At 46.6% G+C, this 20,386-nt stretch overlaps 1 protein-coding gene across 3 annotated transcripts; it reads left to right on the top strand.

The window, feature by feature from the left end:
* Positions 1 to 8,598: 8,598 nt before the first annotated feature.
* Dhrs4 (dehydrogenase/reductase (SDR family) member 4) lies at positions 8,599 to 20,198 on the top strand. Of its 3 annotated transcripts, NM_001037938.2 has the most exons (8): positions 8,616 to 8,891; positions 9,884 to 10,061; positions 15,975 to 16,076; positions 16,951 to 17,021; positions 17,118 to 17,169; positions 17,442 to 17,576; positions 18,018 to 18,073; positions 19,677 to 20,198. In NM_001037938.2, the coding sequence occupies exons 1-8, from the start codon at positions 8,761 to 8,763 to the stop codon at positions 19,789 to 19,791; spliced, it is 840 nt and encodes a 279-aa protein (NP_001033027.2). In that variant the 5' UTR covers positions 8,616 to 8,760; the 3' UTR covers positions 19,792 to 20,198. The 3 variants fall into 3 exon arrangements, with proteins under 3 accessions (XP_030103712.1, NP_001033027.2, NP_109611.1); XM_030247852.1 differs by lacking the exons at positions 16,951 to 17,021; positions 17,442 to 17,576 and having other exon boundaries at positions 8,599 to 8,891; NM_030686.2 differs by lacking the exons at positions 17,442 to 17,576; positions 18,018 to 18,073; positions 19,677 to 20,198 and having other exon boundaries at positions 17,118 to 17,435.
* The last annotated feature ends 188 nt before the right edge of the window (positions 20,199 to 20,386 follow it).

Here is a 20,386-nt window from a genome sequence, read left to right on the forward strand (position 1 = left end):
AGCTCTGCTGCGAAGCAGCCAGTCTAGCATTAGAAAATGAGATTAGGGGTGATCCCTCCAGTAATTGTGCTAGAGCTGAATAAATAAATCTAGTAGGCCTCAGTCTTGATTATTGGGGGCCGGCCAGGTCATATTAGGCACTAATCAAGTTAATAAATAACCTGTTAATTAGAGCGACAGGTGTGCTCCACCACTGCCACAGGTGTGCTCCACCACTGCCAGGCTTGTTTCTCCATTCTTAAAACAGAATAAAAAGTACCAACATTGTTCGTTGTGAAATCCTACATGACACTGATACTTCTAGAAAACAATAGATGCTCAGTTTCTGGCTATCGTGAATAATAAAAGTGTTCCCAGTGTGCCACGAAACTCAGCTCGTAGAGCGCTTGCCTGGTATTGCAAGGCCCCGGACCTCTCTCCTCAACGATGCATAAAGCAGGCGTGAGGGCACACTGCTGCATCCCACCACTCAGACACTGAAGGCAGGAGGTTAAGAAGTTAGAGGTCATCCTTGGCTACAGAGAGAATTCAAAGCCAGCCTGGGATTTTAAAGAGAAATGTAAAAATGTATGTAAACTGCCGCAAACCCTTTTGGTCCCTGTCTGTGTAGAACGGGTCTCTGGTTGCAGGCGGACAAGGAGTCGGCGAAATGAATGACAGACAGATCAACAGTATACTTCTTGTGTTAGTTGGCTTTCTATTGCTGAAATAAACATCATAACCAAAAGAATTCTGGGAAGAAACAAATTGTCCTCTACGTCTCTATCGCAGTCGTTGAGGGAAGTCGGCAGAACCACAGACAGAGAGAGGGGGTGGGGCACGGAGGACTAAAGAGGAGCCGGTTCTGCTGGAGAAATTTGATCTTCCTAACGGAGAGAAAGCACGGAAGTACACAGCTTTGTCCTCTGGCAAGGTCTGTGACCGGTTGATTTATTTGTACCTTGGGTATCTTATTCTGTTCCCAAAGCAAGGGAAGGCAGCTGAAACTACTGTGCAAGATAGCGTCAATGTTATCTCCAGAGAGGCCAGACTAGCCACCTCTAGGGAAATGCTTCTCCTTTTAATGTGGATTCAGATGTCAATATCTAAATTGACAATTGCTGAGAATTGCTGCTAATTTTTGAAAGGTGTGTGTGTGAGTGCGTGTGCGTGTGCGTGTGTGTATGTGTATGTGAGTTCTGTGGCCAAGTACATCTTTGCAGTAAAATAGAATGCTTCAAGAAAAGGGTACTTTTTTTTCCAGCATAGCATCAGAGGGATCTCCATGAAAAGACCCATGAAACCAGCCTCAGACTGCCAAAGCCCAACCCAGAATTCTCTGTTTAGATCCTCCTTGAACAATTCAAACTGGCAGAAGCTGTAGTGAGAGGACTTTTGCTCTAAAATCTCCACTTCGGGGCTGAGGGACGAGGAGGATAGACCTTTGAGATGATGCCCCAGAAGTATAGGACTGGCTGGGATCTACATTGTAAGACTTAAGAGGCTTGACTGGGATGAGTTCAGTGAGCTAAGTGTTTGCCTAGTATGCACAAAGCTCTGCATTCAGTTCCAAGTGCTGTGAGTGGACCTATAATTGCTAGAGACGGATGCAATCTTTGCCTACATAAGGGTCCAGCGAGGGGCTAAGTGGTACTCTGTACCCTGACCCATTCCACCTCCATGTCTTCAATGGAGTTCTTGGCACAGTAGAGAAATAAGAAAACAAGGGACTGGGCAAGAATGGCTGCTACCATCTTAGCTCTGCCCCAGAGCCTGCATCTCTGCTCCCCTATGGAGACCACACAAGGACCATAATCCTGGCGTTTCTGGGACTGGCCAGTAGAAGAGAGCACAGAAGCACTGCCTGATTGCTGGACAATTCCTACTCCCAAACACAGACAAAGAAAGCAGCCCAGAGCACAGGGGGGGGAGAAGAAGCCCGTGCCTGACCCATGAGAGCCTTTTATGTGGGGGCTGTGGGGATTCCTGAAAAGGATGCCATAGAGAGTGGATAGATGACTGCCAAATAGCTCTCCCAAATCACTACCTGAATATGGGCCATGGGGAAAAATTAAAAATTGGAAATTTAATAAGTTATACAAAGGAACCGTGAAATGGTACACAGGACAATATTTCACAAAATTAATAACCCGGACCCTTATGTAGGCAAAGATTGCATCCGTCTCTAGCAATTATAGATCCACTCACTGTTTTGTTTGGGAGGGAATTCTTTAGTTAGTAAAGGTTAAATTTGCTCTTTTATAGTTTGGGATTGTTTAGTTTTTTATTCACCTTTTTGCTGCTGCTGCTGCTGCTGCTGCTGCTTGAAACAGGGTCTCACTGTGTAGCCCTGGATAACCTCAGAGTCATGGTGATCCTCCTGTCTCTGCTTCCTAAGAGCCAGAAAGACAGGTGCTTCCCACCTCATCTAGCCATTTGGTGGTGGTGGTGGTTGTTTAAAGTTAATTAGTTACCAACATTTTAAAACTCAAGTATCTCCTCTTAACAGCCAGATTCCTAGCTTTTGTTTAAAAGTGCATGGGACACACAATCCCTATGCACTCCACAGTGTGTTGATATTTACTCAGAAGTTATGCCATGGACAGGTTTAACCCATTATATGTTTTGTGCATCCACGAGTAGGATAGTAGGTGAAATCACCTTTCAAAGAAAACAAGTCTTTAATCCCAGCACTCAGGTCTATCTCCGTGAGTTCAAGGCCATCCTGGTCTATGTAATAAGTTCCAGACAAGCTAGGGCTTGGTAGCATAGGCTACCTCTAAAAGGAAAGCAAGAAAAAAAGAAAAAAGGTACAGGGAGGGGGAGGGGGCATCCATCAAAACTGATTATATCATTTCAAAGGAAATTTGACTTTCACCAGTTTAAAACACTTGATTCAGACTGCAAATATATGCACACAAAGCATAAGATAAATATATATTTAATTGCTAAACGCATGAAATTCAAGAAGAACGAAGACCAAAGTGTGGACACTTTGCCCCTTCTTAGAAATGGGAACAAAACACCCATGGAAGGAGTTACAGAGACAAAATTTGGAGCTGTGACGAAAGGATGGACCATCTAGTGATTGCAATATCCAGGGATCCATCCCATAATCAGCTTCCAAACGCTGACACCATTGCATACACTAGCAAGATTTTGCTGAAAGGACCCAGATATAGCTGTCTCTTGTGAGACTATGCTGGGGTCTAGCAAATACAGAAGTGGATGCTCACAGTCAGCTATTGGATGGGTCACACGGCCCCCAATGGAGGAGCTAGAGAAAGTAGCCAAGGAGCTAAAGGGATCTGCAACCCTATAGGTGGAACAACAATATGAACTAACCAGTACTCCGGAGCTCTTGTCTCTAGCTGCATATGTATCAAAAGATGGCCTAGTCGGCCATCACTGCAAAAAGAGGCCCATTGGACTTGCAAACTTTATATGCCCCAGTACAGGGGAACCCCAAGGCCAAAAAGGGGGAGTGGGTGGGTAGGGGTTGGGGGGTGGGTATGGCGGACTTTTGGGATAGCATTGAAAATGTAAACGAGGAAAATACCTAATTAAAAAAAAAGGAAAAAAATATATTCAAGATGTTTCAGCTGTAATATTGTTTGGAGTAGCAAAACCCTGGAAGCCACTAAAATGTTCATTAGTAGGAGGCTGACTAAATATTACATTGTACAGATGATCCACACAGTGGGATCCTGTACAGCTATTTTTAAAAGCAAGGAATACAGTAGCTCTATTATGTATCACTCACAACATTCCCCAAGAATATATTTTAAGAAGTGAAAGAAGAGGTAAAACAAAGAGAAAACTTTGAACAACCTGAAGGATGGTATACAGCGTCATTCCCCTTATAAGACTGATTTTCTATGTATATGGATGCTTTGCCTCCATATACATCTATGCACCGTGCGCACGTCTGATACCCTCAGAGTCCAGAAAGGGCATCAGATGCATCAGATCCCCAGGGCCTGGGGTTACAGAAAGTTGTAAGCTTCCATATGGGTACTGGGAATTGAACCCAGGTCCTCTGGGAAAGCAGCCAGTGTGACCTTAACCAATAGGCCAGCTCTTTAGCCCCTGTGAGAAGGATTTTTAATAGAAAAAGAAATGCATGTAAATGTGCAGAAAATTGAGGATGGATGCATAAAGCCAAAATATATGGGGCATGGGTTAAGTCAGCCAAGGAAAGGATAGCTTCTACTTTTCTTTTTTTACCATGATTTTTTTTTTCCCGAGACAGGGTTTCTCTGTGTAGCCCTGGCTGTCCTGAAACTCACTCTGTAGACAAGGCCAGCCTTGAACTCAGAAATCTGCCTGCCTCTGCCTCCCAAGTGCTAGAATTAAAGGTTGTGCGCCACCACTGCCCGGCCCTATTTTTATTTTTTATGTGCATTGGAGTCTTCAGAAGAGCTGTAGATCCCCTGGAACTGGAGTTATAAAGAGTTGTAAGCTGCCGTGTAGGTGCTGGGAATTGAACCCAGGTCCTCTGGAAGAACAACCAGTGCTTTTAACCACTGAGCCATCTCTCCAGCCCCTAACTTCTTTTCACACCTTTCCATCTCTTTTAAACCTGTGACATGTATAATAGTTATCATTTAAAGAATGGGCATTTTAATGACTAAAACAAAAACATGGGCTTTAAAAACTAAACTAGAGGCTTTAAAACAATGTCAGTCATATACAACGTGCTCACCTATCATGTACAAGATCCTAGGTTGATTCCCCAGCACCACAAGAAAACAAACAAGACCCCAAACTACAGCAGTCTTAAAAGTAAAATTCTAAGTCATAGGAAATCACTTTCTACAGAAGTTAACTTGTGTGAAAATTCCAACAATGCTAAGACAGTATATATGTATATATGTGGGACAGTGTATAGGTATATACATAGGACAGTATATGTGTATATATATAGGACAGTGTATTTATATATATGTACGACAGTATATGTGTATTGGGGGTTGTCCCAACCACACATCAGCCCTTCCACGTTACCCAGTCCTGACTGCTCTTGATCAGGCATGAGTCAGTGACCATCCAAGGATCCCAACTGCAAGAAAATCCAAGCTCTTCTGAAGCATAGTCATGCCCTGAAGATGGAAGCATGGCTCAGTGTCAAATGTGTCCTCAGGATACGCAGAGGTATCACATCTCGCAACTTCACGTTCTAGCTCCCACTCTAGAGAGCTACTGCTGCACAAGCATGTATCCCCCAAAAGATGCTCTACCCCACCTTCAACAACATCCTTAATGAAGAGAGGAAGTTTGAGACCCCACACTTCTTGGCTTCCTTCTGCCCTTTTTTTCTCTTCACAAATCCCCTCCCTAACATCCCCTGTGCTCTTCCAAAAGAAATAACACTAAAGGCCAATTTTCAACCTTGCCCATATGAAAGGGACACTACACTAGTTTCATGACTATCTTTTCCCTGAATCTTTGTGTCCCTCACCCACTCACCATCCATTTAGATATGCATTTAAGGCCTGTTCCACTAAGCCAGGCTTTGAGAGCAGTCCACCTTAAATCCCTGGGTTCCAGCTGCACACACAGGTGACGGTCTGGGAAAGATTCCCAGGGTGCATTAGCTCCAGACAGTGAGAGAGGAAGAGTGTGGCACTTGCCAGCCTCTTCTCAATAATTCATGAGGCTCAGACTAGGGGGCATTTCCTCAGACATGAGGCAAGCTGTCTTATCAGTATGCACTGAGTAACACAACTTACAACTTCTCAGCTTGAGGAAGCCCCGCCCCCTACCCCACCCCACCCCCCATAGGCCTAGTTCTTGCTTGTTACATCACTGGCTATCCATATCCAGTCCTCAGCACACTTTGTATACTGGACTCCTGCTTTCTGCTTTGTCTTCTTAGCTGATTTATATGTATTTGAAATGTTTGTTTTTGTTATTGTTGTTTGCTGTTGTTGTTTGAGACAGGGTTTCTCTGTATAGCCCAGGCTGTCCTGGCACTCTATCTGTAGATCAGGCTGGCCTCAAACTCACAGAGATCTGCCTGCCTCTGCCTCCTGGGTGCTGGGATTAAAAGCATGCACCACCACGCTAAGCTATGAAATGATTCTCTAGTAAATGCAAATCCTATTAAACATCAAAGCCCAGACCTCTGTTTCATAGACTCACTACTGAGCACACTGCCTAAGGTTGACAAGCTGATGATTTCACAATAAGCAACATTCTCCAAAAACCACCCATCTGGGCTGGGTGTGGGGGCGCACACCTTTAGCCCCAGCACTCAGGAGGCAGAGGTAGGTGAATCTCTGAACTCAAAGTCAGCCTGGTCTACAAAAAAAAAAAAAAAAAAAAAAAATAGTTCCAGCACAGCCAGGGCTACACAGAGAAATCCTGTCTCAAAATAAAGAAATGCATCCACTTTATCATCTTTTCTAAAGGAAAAGACTAACACCAGAAAGAGAGAGAGAGAGAGAGAGAGAGAGAGAGAGAGAGGGAGGGAGGGAGGGAGGGAGGGAGGGAGGGAGGGAGGGAGGAAGGAAGGAAGGAAGGAAGGAAGGAAGGAAGGAAGGAAGGAAGGAAGGAAGGAAGGACAGGAAAACCTAAGCAAGCACAAATTGCAGAGCAAACTACTACTACCTGCTGAGTTAATATTAGAAACTCCCTTTATTGTCTTTATGTCCCTTATGTTGCCTCAGAGTCTGGAAGGTTGCCCAGGGGCCAACACGGCTTTTCTTCCTGGTATATGGGAGCTCCAGGGGTGGACCCAGTTTAGTCACTGGCACTGCTTCTGTTGATGCCTCTCTGTGGTGCATTCTTAAGCCATCAAAGTTCACTAATTCTCCCAGGACCCTGGGAGAGAGATCAGGTCAACCCACTTGGCAGAGATGCAGAGATGAAAGTCTTGGGCTCAGAATCTATAGCTGGTGAGAATTTTATTTATCATCTACTGTACATCCTCGGTTCATAAAGGAAGAGTCTGGCCTATGGCAGTAATAATAACTACTGTTTGGTGAAAATAATCACTCCATACTTAGTCGTTTACAGTTAATCAAGCACTCTCACACATAACAGTTAGTTATTGAGCTAGAATAGATGGGTGGGCATGGAAAATCATAGCGCTCCCCGGTCTCCATATCTCCACCCTGTCTGTGGAAGTGGCTGGGCGACCCTTTGGCATCAGATAGACCCAGGACCTCCATCTTTTCACCCTGGGTATCACAGTGGTCATTTCCTGCCTGTCTGAAGATGAAGTCCTCAGTGGCTCTCAACCTGGCTAATGCTGCAACCCTTTAATTCAGTTCCTCATGTTGTGGCCCCCAGTCATAAAATTATTTTCATTGCTACTTCATAACTAATTTTTGCTACTGTTATGAATCATAATGAAAAAATTTGATATTTCCAATAGTCTTAGGCAAACCCAAAGGGGTTGTGACTCACAGGTTGAGAACCACTGGCAATAGACTTTGTGCCATAGGGAAAGATAGTGTCAGGCCTAGGCCAGCTGTCACAACTTATCACATTTGTCACCTGGCCTCCTCATCCCTCACTACATGGACACTGTGAGGAGCACAAGTGTCACCTCCACAGACAGTCTCAAAACATTCATTCATTTGCCCTTCTTGTATGTGATGTGTGGTGTGTGTGTGTGTGTGTTATTTTCTTACGCAGAGGGTCATCACACAAGGTTCACTCTCTAAATTCCTAACTAAGGTCCTAAGCCTGTCTCCCCAGGGCTTCTCAGCTGTGTAACATATCTTAACTGAAGGTTGGGTCTAGCCTCTATTAGTGGTCTCTGATTCGAGGGTCAGGATCCTTGGCAAGACTCTCCAGACACAGGGCAGATCTGGGTAGCTTCTCTCCAACTGTGCAGAGCAGAGCATTGCCCTTGGTCTCTGCTTTGATACTGTCCAATGGGCATCGTGGGGTGCTAGGACTGTGTCTGGTTATCCTGAGTGAGTGATGTTCTGGTTATCAGTACAGCCATGGGTGTAGTGGGGTTCCTGAATAAGCTATTTTTTACATGTCTAAAGGCATTTTTACTACGCTCATCATGGTGTGTTTCTGGGGCTGGGGGAGTAGGGTATGCACACATGTGCCTATACGAGAGGTCAACGTGGACTGTTTTCTACCACTCCCTATCTTATCTTTTTCTTGAGACGGGGTTTTTCACTGAGCCCGGAGCTCATGGATTGGCAAGACCAGATGACCAAAAGCCTCAACAATCATCTTGTCTGTGTATCTAAAGCTAGGAATACAGCTGTTAGGTGACAAGCCCTGCTTTTTATGTTAATGCTGAAGATCCAAACTCAGGCCAGCATGCTTGCTCAACAACCATTTTACCAAATGAGTTGTCTGTGCAGTCCTGCATACAAACCCAGGCTTTTTATAAAGGAAGAATTATTTGGAGTTTAAGGAAGCAAAACAAAAATAAATAAAATTGCAAAGCTTCCTCTCCAACGACTCTCCTAAGACCCCATCCCAAAAAAAGGTGGACCAGCAGAAGTGGGAGGAGCAGCTGGGGCACAGGAAAAGCTGGGGGTTCTGGTAGAAGAGGTGTGGGGGTCTTGAAGGAAACTTGGACTGAGAATTTGCGGGAGTCCCAAATCAGGCAAAGGGGCGCGGGGCGCCAGCAGGGAGCGCTCGCAACCGCCGCGGCTCCCGCCTAGTCCCGGGCCGTCGCAGAGCCGGTCCTAGAAGAGGGGCAGGCAGTCTGGGAAGTCAGAGCTCTCCCAGCTAGACCAGCCTCCCGCCCTTTGAACAGTCCCCTCCCCTAGCAGAGTTCAACCCAACCCCCTGGCCTGAACTATGCAGAAAGCGGGACGGCTGTTAGGTGGTTGGACTCAAGCGTGGATGTCGGTGAGGATGGCCAGTTCCGGGTTGACTCGTCGAAACCCTCTCTCCAATAAGGTGGCCCTGGTCACAGCCTCCACCGACGGGTGAGTACCAGAGCCAGAGTCTTCATCCAGAAACAAGTACTCTTTAACTCCTGGACTGTTGTCCTCGAGCCTCAGATGCGGCCAAAGGCCACCCCGAGGGAGAAAAAGGAAACCCACATGGTGGACCTGAAATCGCTCCGAATCCCCGACCTGGCCCTGCCACAGGCTAGCCCTTGTATCACTGTTGCCTTCGGCTTTGTGAGAGCTCGGCGCTGCCAGAAGGACCCAGGTCCCGGTGCTTCTGGGCTGCCCCAATCGACAGCTCCACCTAGAGTCTGGGAAGACCAAAACAACCAGTCACGGCTTCAAAGCTCTGCTTGCTGTTCTTGCTCCCTAGGGACCCCTTACCTGGATCCCGTGCCCAGATCTTTACTTCAGTCTGTATATTTGGGCCTCCGTGCCCAGCCTGTCTCACCCACCACTCTCAACTATCCAGTTTTTTAATCCCCACAGGACCTTACTAAATTAAAAAACTCCTTGAAAATCTGTAATGCAGATGTCTATGAAAAGCTAACATCTGGCTATTATAAAATATGTAATTGATATTTACATTTTGAGCCATGCTTTTTTTGGTGAAGGCCCCCCCCAAATATATCAAAAGATAGAATTGTGAGGTTGTAGTGTGGTAAGAGGTATTTGGGGATATGGGCTTCTTCCAGCAAGGCCCCTAAGTCCATGGCAACTGAACACTCATCTATTTCTCTCCCCTCTTTCCCAACTGGACATAGGTACAATAATCGGTCATGAAGGCTGTGGCAGGTGATGTCAGTCCCGGGAACTGGGGTAAAAGACAAGATCATAATAAAATCATCTGAGCTTATCCTTCTGTCCGCACCATTAAAAGCCTACTCTACCTAGTAGAAATGCGTGAAGCTCGAATACAGGGAGAGCGAGGGTCCAGTGCTGAAAGCCTGAAAGCAGAGCCCACGCATGCTCTCGCCCTCTTCTCTGCGGTAGAGGCCTTGACAGTGTGTCACCTTTTACCCTCGTAGGATCGGCTTTGCCATCGCCCGGCGCCTGGCTGAAGATGGGGCCCACGTGGTCGTCAGCAGCCGCAAACAGCAGAATGTGGACCGTGCAGTGGCCACACTACAGGGAGAGGGCCTGAGTGTGACTGGCATCGTGTGCCACGTGGGGAAGGCAGAGGATCGAGAAAAGCTGATAACCACGGTGAGCAGGCAGAATATGGGTGCTGGGCCAAGGCATGGCAGAAGGGAGGCAAGGCAGCCTGTGCCTTCCTGCCTGGTTTCTAGGACTGCATTGGTGAGATACAACCCATGCTGACCCCTGTTAGCATCCTAATGCTCACACCCAAACTCGTCCACCAATATTATTTTAAACATTAATTTCATTATGTTTCATTCTGAGTATGGTAGGGGAGTACTTGTTAGTGTAGGTGGCCATGGGGGCCAGAAGAGAGTCTTGAACCCTCTAAAGCTGGAGTTACAGGTGGCCATAAGCCACCTGATATGGGTGCTGGGGACTGACCTTAGGTCCTTTATGAGAAAAGTACATCCTTTTACCTACTGAGCCATCTCTCCAGACTCTCACCAATACATTTTTATTGTGTACCCTTTTCGGTTATGTCTGCATCCCAAAGTCTAAGTACAACCAGATTCTCCCGGCCAGAGATTCAAAAGTCGCTCTGGTCCTTCAACCTTGCATGATCCCTTAGATACCCTCCCCCCACCCAAAAAAAAAAAAATGCCTGCTCCTGGTTCCCTGGTCTGAGTTAATAAATGCTCTCCTGTTCTTTGGCTCATAGAGCTCGTGGGCACTGGGGAGAGGCAGTTCACTATGTTTCATTTACCTACTACAAGCCATTTCTTGTGTTCAGACCCTTATGTGGGCTTTTTGTTGTTAGTATTGGTTTGTTTTGTTTTAAGGGGGCCAGGAGCTTGTACTGGAGCCAGAGCGGTATGTAATTCATCTTGCAGCCCTGTCTAGCCATGAGCTTGCTCCCCCAGTGCTGGAAATACAAGTGTGGGCTACTCCACCCAGGCAAGGTCTGTTCTCCCTGTATTTACAGAGACTGTATCATCTCATCATCCAGAAAAAAAATACCTGTGATTCAGGACAAGCCAGCAGACCACCAGACACATCCTCCATTTATGTAGTGCCAAGCCTTGGGTGCCCAAATAAACTTTAGTCTAAGCCTGTGTCAGACTTGACACTTGGCACCCATCTCCAGCTGTGTAAGAAAATGTGAATCAAGCTGCAAAGACGGTGTGTCTCCCCCAAGTTTCAGGGTGTGCACTCTTCCCCCAAATCCAAGGGAGGACACCCTCACAGAGAAAGCACAGCCTGAGTGAACACATCAGACAGTTGGCAGAAATAATGTGGGCAGCCTTCTTGAAAGAGGGGGCCTTAACACTTGACTGAAGTGTGACATATAAAATAAGACAATTCCATTATTTATTTTTATTTTATGTATATGAGGGGTTTTTGCTGGCATGTGTGTCTCTACACTGTGTGTCAGAGGGTGGTGCCATATCCCTTGGAACTGGAGTTACAGGTGGTTGTGAACCACCATACAAGTGCTGGCTACCAAACCAGGGTCCCCTGTAAGAGCAGCCAGTGCTTTTAACCACTGAGCCATCTCTCCAGCCCCAAGATAATTTCATTTTTAAAGAACTGTGGACAAAGTCTTAAATGTGCATTGTAAAGGGTCGAATTTGAATCTGAGAAAGTTGCATTGCCTGGCATAGGCTGCTGGAAGAGCCTGGGATTGTAGTGTTTGTCCTGAGAAGTAAAGGTCGATTAGTGACAGCCATTTAACACATGCACACACATGCACACACACATATGCACGCACACACACACATATGTAAGCACACACACACAGATGCACACACACATGCACGTGCACATGCTTATGCACACACACACACACACACACACACACACCAGTGCTGGGGTCAAACCCAGAGCCATGCACAGTTTCATGTCAAAATCCTATAAGGTGTGGAGGGGCTTAGGAAGTGGTTCAGTATTAAATGCCTTGCTCTGCAAGCAAGAGGACTGAGCCTAAAACTCCCACATAAGTCCCAGGTGTATCTGAGGTCTCACCTGTAATTCCAGTCTCAGAAGACAGAGATGGGATACCCAGAGCAAGCTCTGGATTTGACTGACAGATACCGACCCAAAAGAATAAGGTGGAATAGCAGCCAGAGAATACTCCTGACGTCAACCTCAGGCCTCCACACACATGTGCACCCACATATGAACACGCAAATACACAAGAAAAGAAGCAAAGCCTTATTAGGAAAACATGCTCTGGCCCCCAGCAAGTCCACCTAGCTGATCCTGCAGTAGGAAGAGGGCTGCATGGATGGGGTTCAGGGACTTCCACGACCTCCCAAAAGAATGTCAATAGTTGTGAAGCAAATAAAACCCACGTGGAGCTTGGAGCAAGATAAAACTTGTTGTGTCCGGCCAGCAGACCACAACCTGGGTTCTAGCCTGGAAAGGCATTTTGGAAACCTGGAAGAGAAGAGGGGCTAGGTGGCGAGAGAAAAGAATGTAGCCAAGACAGTTACTCTGATCAAGGCTCAAATTTTATTGTTGCGACACTAGTTATGAAGGAAAGGGGAGGGGACCCGATTCCCGCCGAATAATCTCTGGTCCAGTAGAAAGGTGCACGTGTGTGGCTCCGCAGGTTCCAGCAGTGGGCGTGGCAGAACGAATGAGCAGGAAGCTCCACCCCTGAGCAAGCAGGTTTCAGGCTGGGGGAGGGGAGACTACATTTCCTCCCTTTTATTAACAAAATTTAAAAAAAGAAAAAGCTGGCCTGAGGGGGGAAAAATTATCTATGCTCAATAGTTCTGCCTGGAATCTAGGGCTAAAGAAAAAACCTGCTTTCGTGGGATTCCTTAACTTTTCTTATGGTAAACTGTATCTGGCTAAGACTGTCCTTTCTTATCTTAGTAAACAACTAACTGAAAAGCCTGGAGTTGTAGGCTCTGACTTTATAATGCTAATTAGTACTTGGTAGGTAACTTTCTAGTTGAATTTTAAGTAGGGCGTTGGAACTCTGGCTAAGTTTGACTGAACAAATGTGAAATACACTATAATAAGAATAACACTAAGTTGATATTCCTCCGCATTTTTGGATGATAGGTGGGAAACAGGGAGAAGGAGTTTGACCGGCTCTTGTAGTACAAGGCCAATTGGCTTTTTTATTTGGGTGGGAGGCAGTGAAGGGCTTGCCCTTTCAATAGTACGCCTCCAATCTCTCTCCCCCCTATTAATTAAGTTAAATAAGGCAACGCTTAACTGAGGTGATCAAATGATTTTTCTCATCCGTAGATGAGTGGGCTTTTAACCTTGGCTTGGGTGGACATGGACCCGATTCCTCCCGTGGGTACTGATAAGACCCACACCTGTGGCTCTGGGTACCTTTTGGGGAGGTGAGGCAGAGCCGAAAAATATTTTTCATTTTTAGCCAAAATTTGGTACCAACCTCTTTCAAACCGGGTTTATCTCACAGGAAACTCAGAAATGGTCAAGCTGGACCTTCCCCTGCAGTGCCTCTGCACCAAGCGATGCCCATACTGAATTTGTACAATCACAAACCAGTATGCACAGTTCTGAGTGCTGTGCAGCTCCTAAAGGAGAATTATCAACCTCAGATTTAGCAAGACCTAGGCAAGAATTATGTCATTAGTAACACCACGATTTGTGGCTAAAATAGGAGCTGAAAGTCGTTCCTCCTCATCCCTGTTTTTTCCACAGCCTAAGGACACCTTGCAAAAACTGACCTTTCAAAGGACAATCTGGAAGTAGTGACAATGAATGCAGAAGGTGCCGGACCACGAGCATCAGTGAGCCATTGGCTGTTACCCTGCTCTAGAGCAGTGGCTAAGAGACCAGTATGGGTTACTCAAGAGACAGTGTGAAGATTTTTCTAACCATGTGTTACATTGTGAAATGAGAATAAGAGACGCAAGTCACACAGACACACAGTATACTCTCACATAGACACGTCCACATACGTAAAAAAAAATTTAAAAAAACAAACAAACAACTGTTGGGAAGGCTGAACAACAGATGTCAGGGTGGAGAGTCACAGGGTGACCATCAGCAGTTTGAAGTGTTCTCCTGTGTCCACTGTTTTCCTGAAGGGAGAACAGATGTTCCCCAAAGGTGGCTGACCATAGTTGAACAGTCAGTGCTGTGGCAGCACAAGCCAGGCTCCCCCACTTGATCCTACTTTGTCTTAAATAAATAACCATCAAAACAGACCAGTCCAAAGCACGCTAGTGTGGTGATCGTACAGTTTAGAGCAAAGTCTGACAGTCGTCACCGTGGTCTTTTCTCTTTTGGCATTTTGGAGGGTGGCTTTTTATGTTGGGGATTGAGGTTGTGAGGCAGGGTCTTGTTCTATAGCTCGGACTGCCTTGACCCTGTGATTTGCTACCCCGACTTCCCTTGAGCTGGGATCATAAGCAGAGATTCTTATACCCAGTTTCTCATGAACGTGTATGATTCTGTGATGCTCAGTCAACAAAGACTTCTCCCCTGTGTGTGCAGACAGGCATGAAAGAGGAGGGAGACAGAAGCAAACACCCTCTGGCTCAGTCCACTACCCTCTCCCCTTCTCAGACAGTCACAGAGCATGGCACATATCACTTTCCTTCTGTTGGTCTTGCCTGTCACATGTCAGCAGGCTTTTCACATGGAGTGAAGGCAGGTGACTGAGTCTTTTTGGGCTACAATACCAACATTTAGAATGCATGAGCAAGCACATTGGTAGTGGTTTAAGTGGAGTCTATGACTTTAAATTTTTGTTAAATGAACACGTTGACAGCCTGGGTATTCCTCTAGCAGTGTAGAAACAACTGAGCTTAGCACCTAGTTAGCAAGAATAATTAGTTAAAAGGAGAAGCTGGCAGATGGCGCGCATTGTTAATGACACCCCTCCTTTGCCAAATTGTAGGCACAAAGTTGATTGAGGGCCCATTACATGCTATTTGCCCAAGGCTTCAAAATTGCAGGGTCTGGGCAAATACAAAGGCTGGTTTTAAGGTGGCCTCTAACTCCTGACAATGCCTTCACCACCTACTTACAACTTACTGAGAAAGTGAGGTGCCTCCTTTCTTGGCTTTCTCAGCTTAAGCCTCAGTCTCTGCCTTGCCTCTTCTGTACTTCTGGGCCAAAAAAGAAGGAGGAGGAGGAGGAGGAAGAGGAGGAGGAGGAGGAGGAGGAGGAGGAGGAGGAGGAGGAGGAGGAGGAGGAGGAGGAGGAGAAGAAGAAGAAGAAGAAGAAGAAGAAGAAGAAGAAGAAGAAGAAGAAGAAGAAGAAGAAGAAGAAGAAGAAGAAGAAGAAGAAGAGCAAATGATATCAAAGCTGAGTGTGAGGCTGCTTCAGAGCCAGGCTAGTGTCCTCACCAGCACAGGTCTCCTGCACGGCTGCTTCATAAATATTCCGACTGGCTTGCAGAAGGCTCCCAGGAATCAGCTCTCCACTAGAGCTGGAGTCGGACCTCAGTTCAGCCACTGCATTGTAACCGCGGGGGCCGAGGGGATCCTTTTACTTTTCCCAAATACCAAAGGAATGGGCCTTCCTGCGCTTAGATGCTCTACAAAGTGATTGCTGAGTTACAACCTTGAAACTTTAACTTCCTCAGACCTAGGTGTCATCACGTGCACCATGAGGAAAGAATGATCCTTTCCTGGGATCTCTCTCCATTCGGGTACGTGTGGACAGGCCAGCTTCGAGGCCATGGTAACATATTCAAGGAAAATGGGCAGTGGCGCTAGAGGAAATGGGCTGGGACTCAAGAGGAGGTCTAGAAATAGATTTGAGGAGAGAGGTGAAGACATAAGGATGAAAGAGCTGGCTAAATAGAAGTGTAAAGAAAAGAGCGAGGGGTCAGAGATGCCCTTCAAAGAACAAGCAGGTCAGGAGACACACAGAAATAATGACTTCAAATGTCATCAGACCTTAGAGGGGCTTTAGAGAGAATGTGCTTTGAGAAAGACATTTGACAACTGCTCCCAAGAAAAAACTCCATATCAACATTGACAAATGAACATCCATCTCTTCGTGTGCAGCCCTGACTCACGACTTCTTCCTCTCTAGGCTCTGAAGCGTCACCAGGGGATTGATATCCTGGTCTCCAATGCTGCTGTCAACCCTTTCTTTGGAAATCTAATGGATGTCACAGAGGAGGTGTGGGACAAGGTGAGAGGAGATGGACACAGCAGTAGACTGGCCTCCACACAAGCTTGGCTGGCCTGGGAAATGCCTCGCTTTCCTCCAGGGCATGTGTGGAGGGCTCACCCTGTTGTGGACTTGATAAAGCATTTATGAGGGTTAGCATCCAGTATCCTGCTCCCCTCTCATACCATGCCTGGCTCTGGAACCTTTTAAGAAGAAAACTTAGAAGAAAGCCAAGTGTTGAGACACACACTTGTAATCCCAGTACTTGGGAGACTGAGACAGAAGGATCACTGTAAATTTAAGGTCAACATAGACTATACAGCGAGTTCAAGACTAGCCTAAACTATATACTGTAAAGCCCCGTATAGAGCCTATACAAAGTGCTTGTTGTAAAATCATAAAGAGTAGACATCAAACCTCCAGTGTACCTGTCATCTCAGTATTTGGGAAAACAAGGCCATGGTGTGAGCTTACTGACCAGTCAGCTGAATCAGTAAGCTCTAGGTTCAGTGACTGACCCTGTCTCAAAAACCAATAATAGGTTAGAGAAACCCAGCCCACTCTAGGTCCAGGCCATGGCCCAATCTCAGGTTCTCCCTACTTGGGAGAAGTACTAAAATCCAGCTCAAAACCAAAGTAGGCAGTCCCAAGAGGTCAAGCTGACTGTGGACTGGCTGGGTAGGAGAGATGAACTGGCTTTGTTCTGCCTCGTCTAACCTAGTGTGCCATCATCTACTTAACCAAGCCATAAGAGGCACGCACTCAGTCTTGAACCCTAAGCAGTTCCATTGTTTGGTCTCTATCAACTCTAACAGGCGTTTTTCAAGGAACATGTGACTCATCACTGGGCCCCGTGACACCCTTCTCATGTTGCCTTCCTCTCTATTGCCTTCAGGTTTTGAGCATTAATGTGACAGCTACAGCCATGATGATTAAAGCGGTGGTGCCAGAGATGGAAAAGCGAGGGTACTGGTACTGAGAGGAAGCTCGGGTGATGTGTGCCCCACAGGGGCAGCGCTCTTTATGCTGGAGGGAGTCAGCTCAGCTCATTTTCCTTTGCAGAGGCGGCTCAGTGGTGATTGTGGGTTCTGTAGCAGGCTTCACTCGGTTCCCTGTGAGTACCTGTCGCTCCTTCCATCCTACGCCATCCACCCCTCCAACTGCCCAAAGATGTATTTTACCATCATCCTACCAAGTCCTCTCCCACAAAAGAGACACCTTGCTTCCATGAACCCTAACCTACACAAACCACAAGGCGATCTCTGACTGTGACCTTCCCTAACAGGCGGTGCTGTTTTTCAGCGCCCACCCTTGTTGTAGACTAAGAATCTTTCCAAAAGTGACCCTGCAAACTAATAAACAGACTCAACTCTCTTCTTTCCCTAGTCTCTGGGTCCTTACAATGTTAGCAAAACAGCTTTGCTGGGTCTTACTAAGAACTTTGCAGCGGAGTTGGCCCCGAAGAACATTCGAGTGAACTGCTTAGCACCTGGACTCATCAAGACTCGATTCAGCAGTGTGGTGAGAAGGAAAAACATTGTACCCCAAGATCCCTTGAAAGGATGGGGAAGCCCAGACCCAACTACTAAACCCACCCCCCAACTCCATCCCTGCCGCCTATGCTTCCTCATACCCTTGTCCTTACCAGACACCTCCCCTAGGTCAGACTCCCACATACCCCTTTCCTACTGGGCTCTACCAAGTGAAGCAGAGTCAGAAATTCAGGCTGTACCCATATTGTATCCTGTCTCCTAAAGTGGATGAGAACTAAGGAGACCTAACAAGATACCTGTATAAGACTTGAAAGGGTGAAGAAGAGACTGGCAGTGGAGAGGGAAGAGAGTGGAGAAGCAACAAGAGTTGGGAATTTGAACCCTTCCCTAACAGGCTGTAGTGTTCCTCCATTCTCTTTCCGTGCTTTCCCTCTTCCTGCACATGAAAAGATTTCCCTTCTTCCCGCAGTTGTGGGAGGAGAAAGCAAGAGAGGACTTCATAAAAGAAGCCATGCAAATCAGAAGGTAAGCAGGTCAGGGTTAGTGTGGATAGACAGAAAGCTCTCCCCTGACTCTCAGTCCCACAGATAACACAGCATGAGCCTTGTAGATGTCACAGATTCATAGACCCTATCACTCCTATCACCTGACCAAGGACACTGCTTCCAGTACAAAAACCAAAGGCATCAGAGCTGGCCCAAAGCAGAGCCCTTGTCCACTGTCTGCCTCTCTGGCACCTGTGGAGACCAGAACCCAGGAGATCGTGGTGTTTCCCAAGCTCAGCCTGACAATCCCACAACCCAAATAAAATCACTGCGAAGCTGTCCTGAGGCCAGACTGTGCCTGTGCGACTTGCTCTCTTCCCCAGTGGGCTGGCTGAAGCTCGCAGACAGTTTTGCTAGGTCTCCATTGTTCTAGGTCCACTGCCTCTCTCTGCCTTCCGGCTGCTCTAGCTTGACCCCTCAAGGGCAAACGCTGGCAGTGCCTACCTCTTCACTAGTCCAAACACTCCAGACTTCCTCAAGTCCTCCCAAAGTCAAGCTGAGGCTAGGCATGAGCTTTAGGCTCGGTTAACAGTATTGCCATCCTAGGACCCCAGTGAGTCATCTAATCCTAAGCATCTGAATCCCGGCTGCACGTTTGAAGCATCTAGAGGAGCTTTCAGTAGTGCGCCTGCTTACTGCACCCTTCCAGGGTCTCCTCTTTAACTGACCCATGGTAGAATTTATACATCTTTTACCTTTTCTTTTTATTAACCCTTCCGGGTGACTACACTGTGCAGAGAGGTTGGAGAAACACTAGGCCTTTCTGTCCCTCACGCTGACACCCCTAGAACATACAGAACCACGGTACAAACTGTGTGATTTAGCACATCCTTATAAAACAAATGTGTTGATAAGAGGACAAAAAATAGATTGCTGAAGAGGATCTTTACACTGAACCCGTACAAATGAAACGCCTCGGTCATGCCGTTTCCTATCAGCACCGACTCTCTGACACTCAAATAGCATATTTACATGTTGAAATCATTTCTTTTGAAACATCAAATAATTGTTCACCATTTTATCGGCCTGACTTTGCATTCTGGTATCTAAAAACAGTGTTTCTATATTTAAATATAACATGGTTTTGCAAGATACAGTATTTATGCATCTATAAATTATAAGCACCTAATCATAATCACCCTATTTAATAGGCAAAAAAAAAAAAGGTTGTACACTGGTTCTGAGAAAAATCACCTAATTTTTTTTTCAATTTTTAAAATACATATGGGTGTTTTGCCTACATGCGTGTCTGTGTGCCACACATGATCCTGGTGCTCCTGTCCCTGTAGGGCAGAAGAAGGCATCACACACCCCTGGAATTGGAGTTTTGGACCGTTGTGAACTGCCGTGTGTGTGTGTGTGTGTGTGTGTGTGTGTGTGTGTGTGTGTGTGTGTGTGTGTGTGTGTCCTGAAACTTAAACCTGGGTCCTTTGGAAAGCAGCTGGCCAATGCTCCTAACTGCTGAGCCTTCTCACCAGCTCCCACCTGATAATTCTTAAGCAAATTTCATGTCCTGTGAACCAGATGAGAGAGGCTAGCTAACCTATTTGACAATTGCTTTCTCCTTGTCTCCTGTTTCCCAGGCTAGGCAAGCCAGAGGATTGTGCTGGCATAGTTTCCTTCTTATGCTCTGAAGACGCCAGTTACATCAATGGAGAGACCGTAGTAGTGGGGGGAGGAACCCCTTCTCGCCTCTGAGGACCCAGAAACAGCCTACCAGGGCAGGTGTGTGGGGCGGGCTCAGTCCACCTTGCCTCTGTCGCCCTTCGTTGCCACCACCTAACATCTTGTTCACCTCACAAAATCAGTTCTGCCCAGTGATAAGTTCCTGCTTTCCCTGTGGTCGAAGTGTGGTCAGATGAGCATCCTTGCTGTTGCTATGGCCTTGAAAACGGCTTTGGGGAGGGGGCGGGAAGCTGGGGGATAGGTAGTGGGAAAAGGGCTTGCTGAGAAGACTGTGGCTACTTTAGTGAAGATCAAATCCCTCTCATCCTCGCCTCTGGACACTTTGAGGAGAGATAGAAGGGACAGACCTGAACAGAGATAGAAATTAACAATTTACGTATAAGGTACAAATAAAATGAAGATGATCGCGTTGCTCTGAATCAGTGCGTGTTTATTTCTCAATGTGAGGTGCTTAGTGTATCTGAGAAGTCTAAGCAGTGCTGGATCTCTGAATTCTCCCTAGCCCTCCTCCCTATCTCCAAGGCCTGAGCTTGCCGCTCAAGGGTGGTTACGTCTGCCTGCCACGGAGCTGCTTGCCAGCTGTTGGGGGAGGTAGCTCGGGAACTCC

This window comes from Mus musculus, chromosome 14 (assembly GCF_000001635.26).
Source record: "Mus musculus strain C57BL/6J chromosome 14, GRCm38.p6 C57BL/6J".
Classification (NCBI taxonomy): Eukaryota; Metazoa; Chordata; class Mammalia; order Rodentia; family Muridae; genus Mus; species Mus musculus.

What these genes read in the sequence shown, in the direction of transcription:
- Dhrs4 (NM_001037938.2), top strand. Translation starts at nt 8,761, where the DNA reads ATGCAGAAAGCGGGACGGCTGTTAGGTGGTTGGACTCAAGCGTGGATG. An exon ending in GAGAAAAGCTGATAACCACG is followed by an intron (nt 10,062 to 15,974) that starts GTGAGCAGGCAG and finishes CTTCCTCTCTAG; the next exon opens with GCTCTGAAGCGTCACCAGGG. An exon ending in CAGAGGAGGTGTGGGACAAG is followed by an intron (nt 16,077 to 16,950) that starts GTGAGAGGAGAT and finishes TATTGCCTTCAG; the next exon opens with GTTTTGAGCATTAATGTGAC.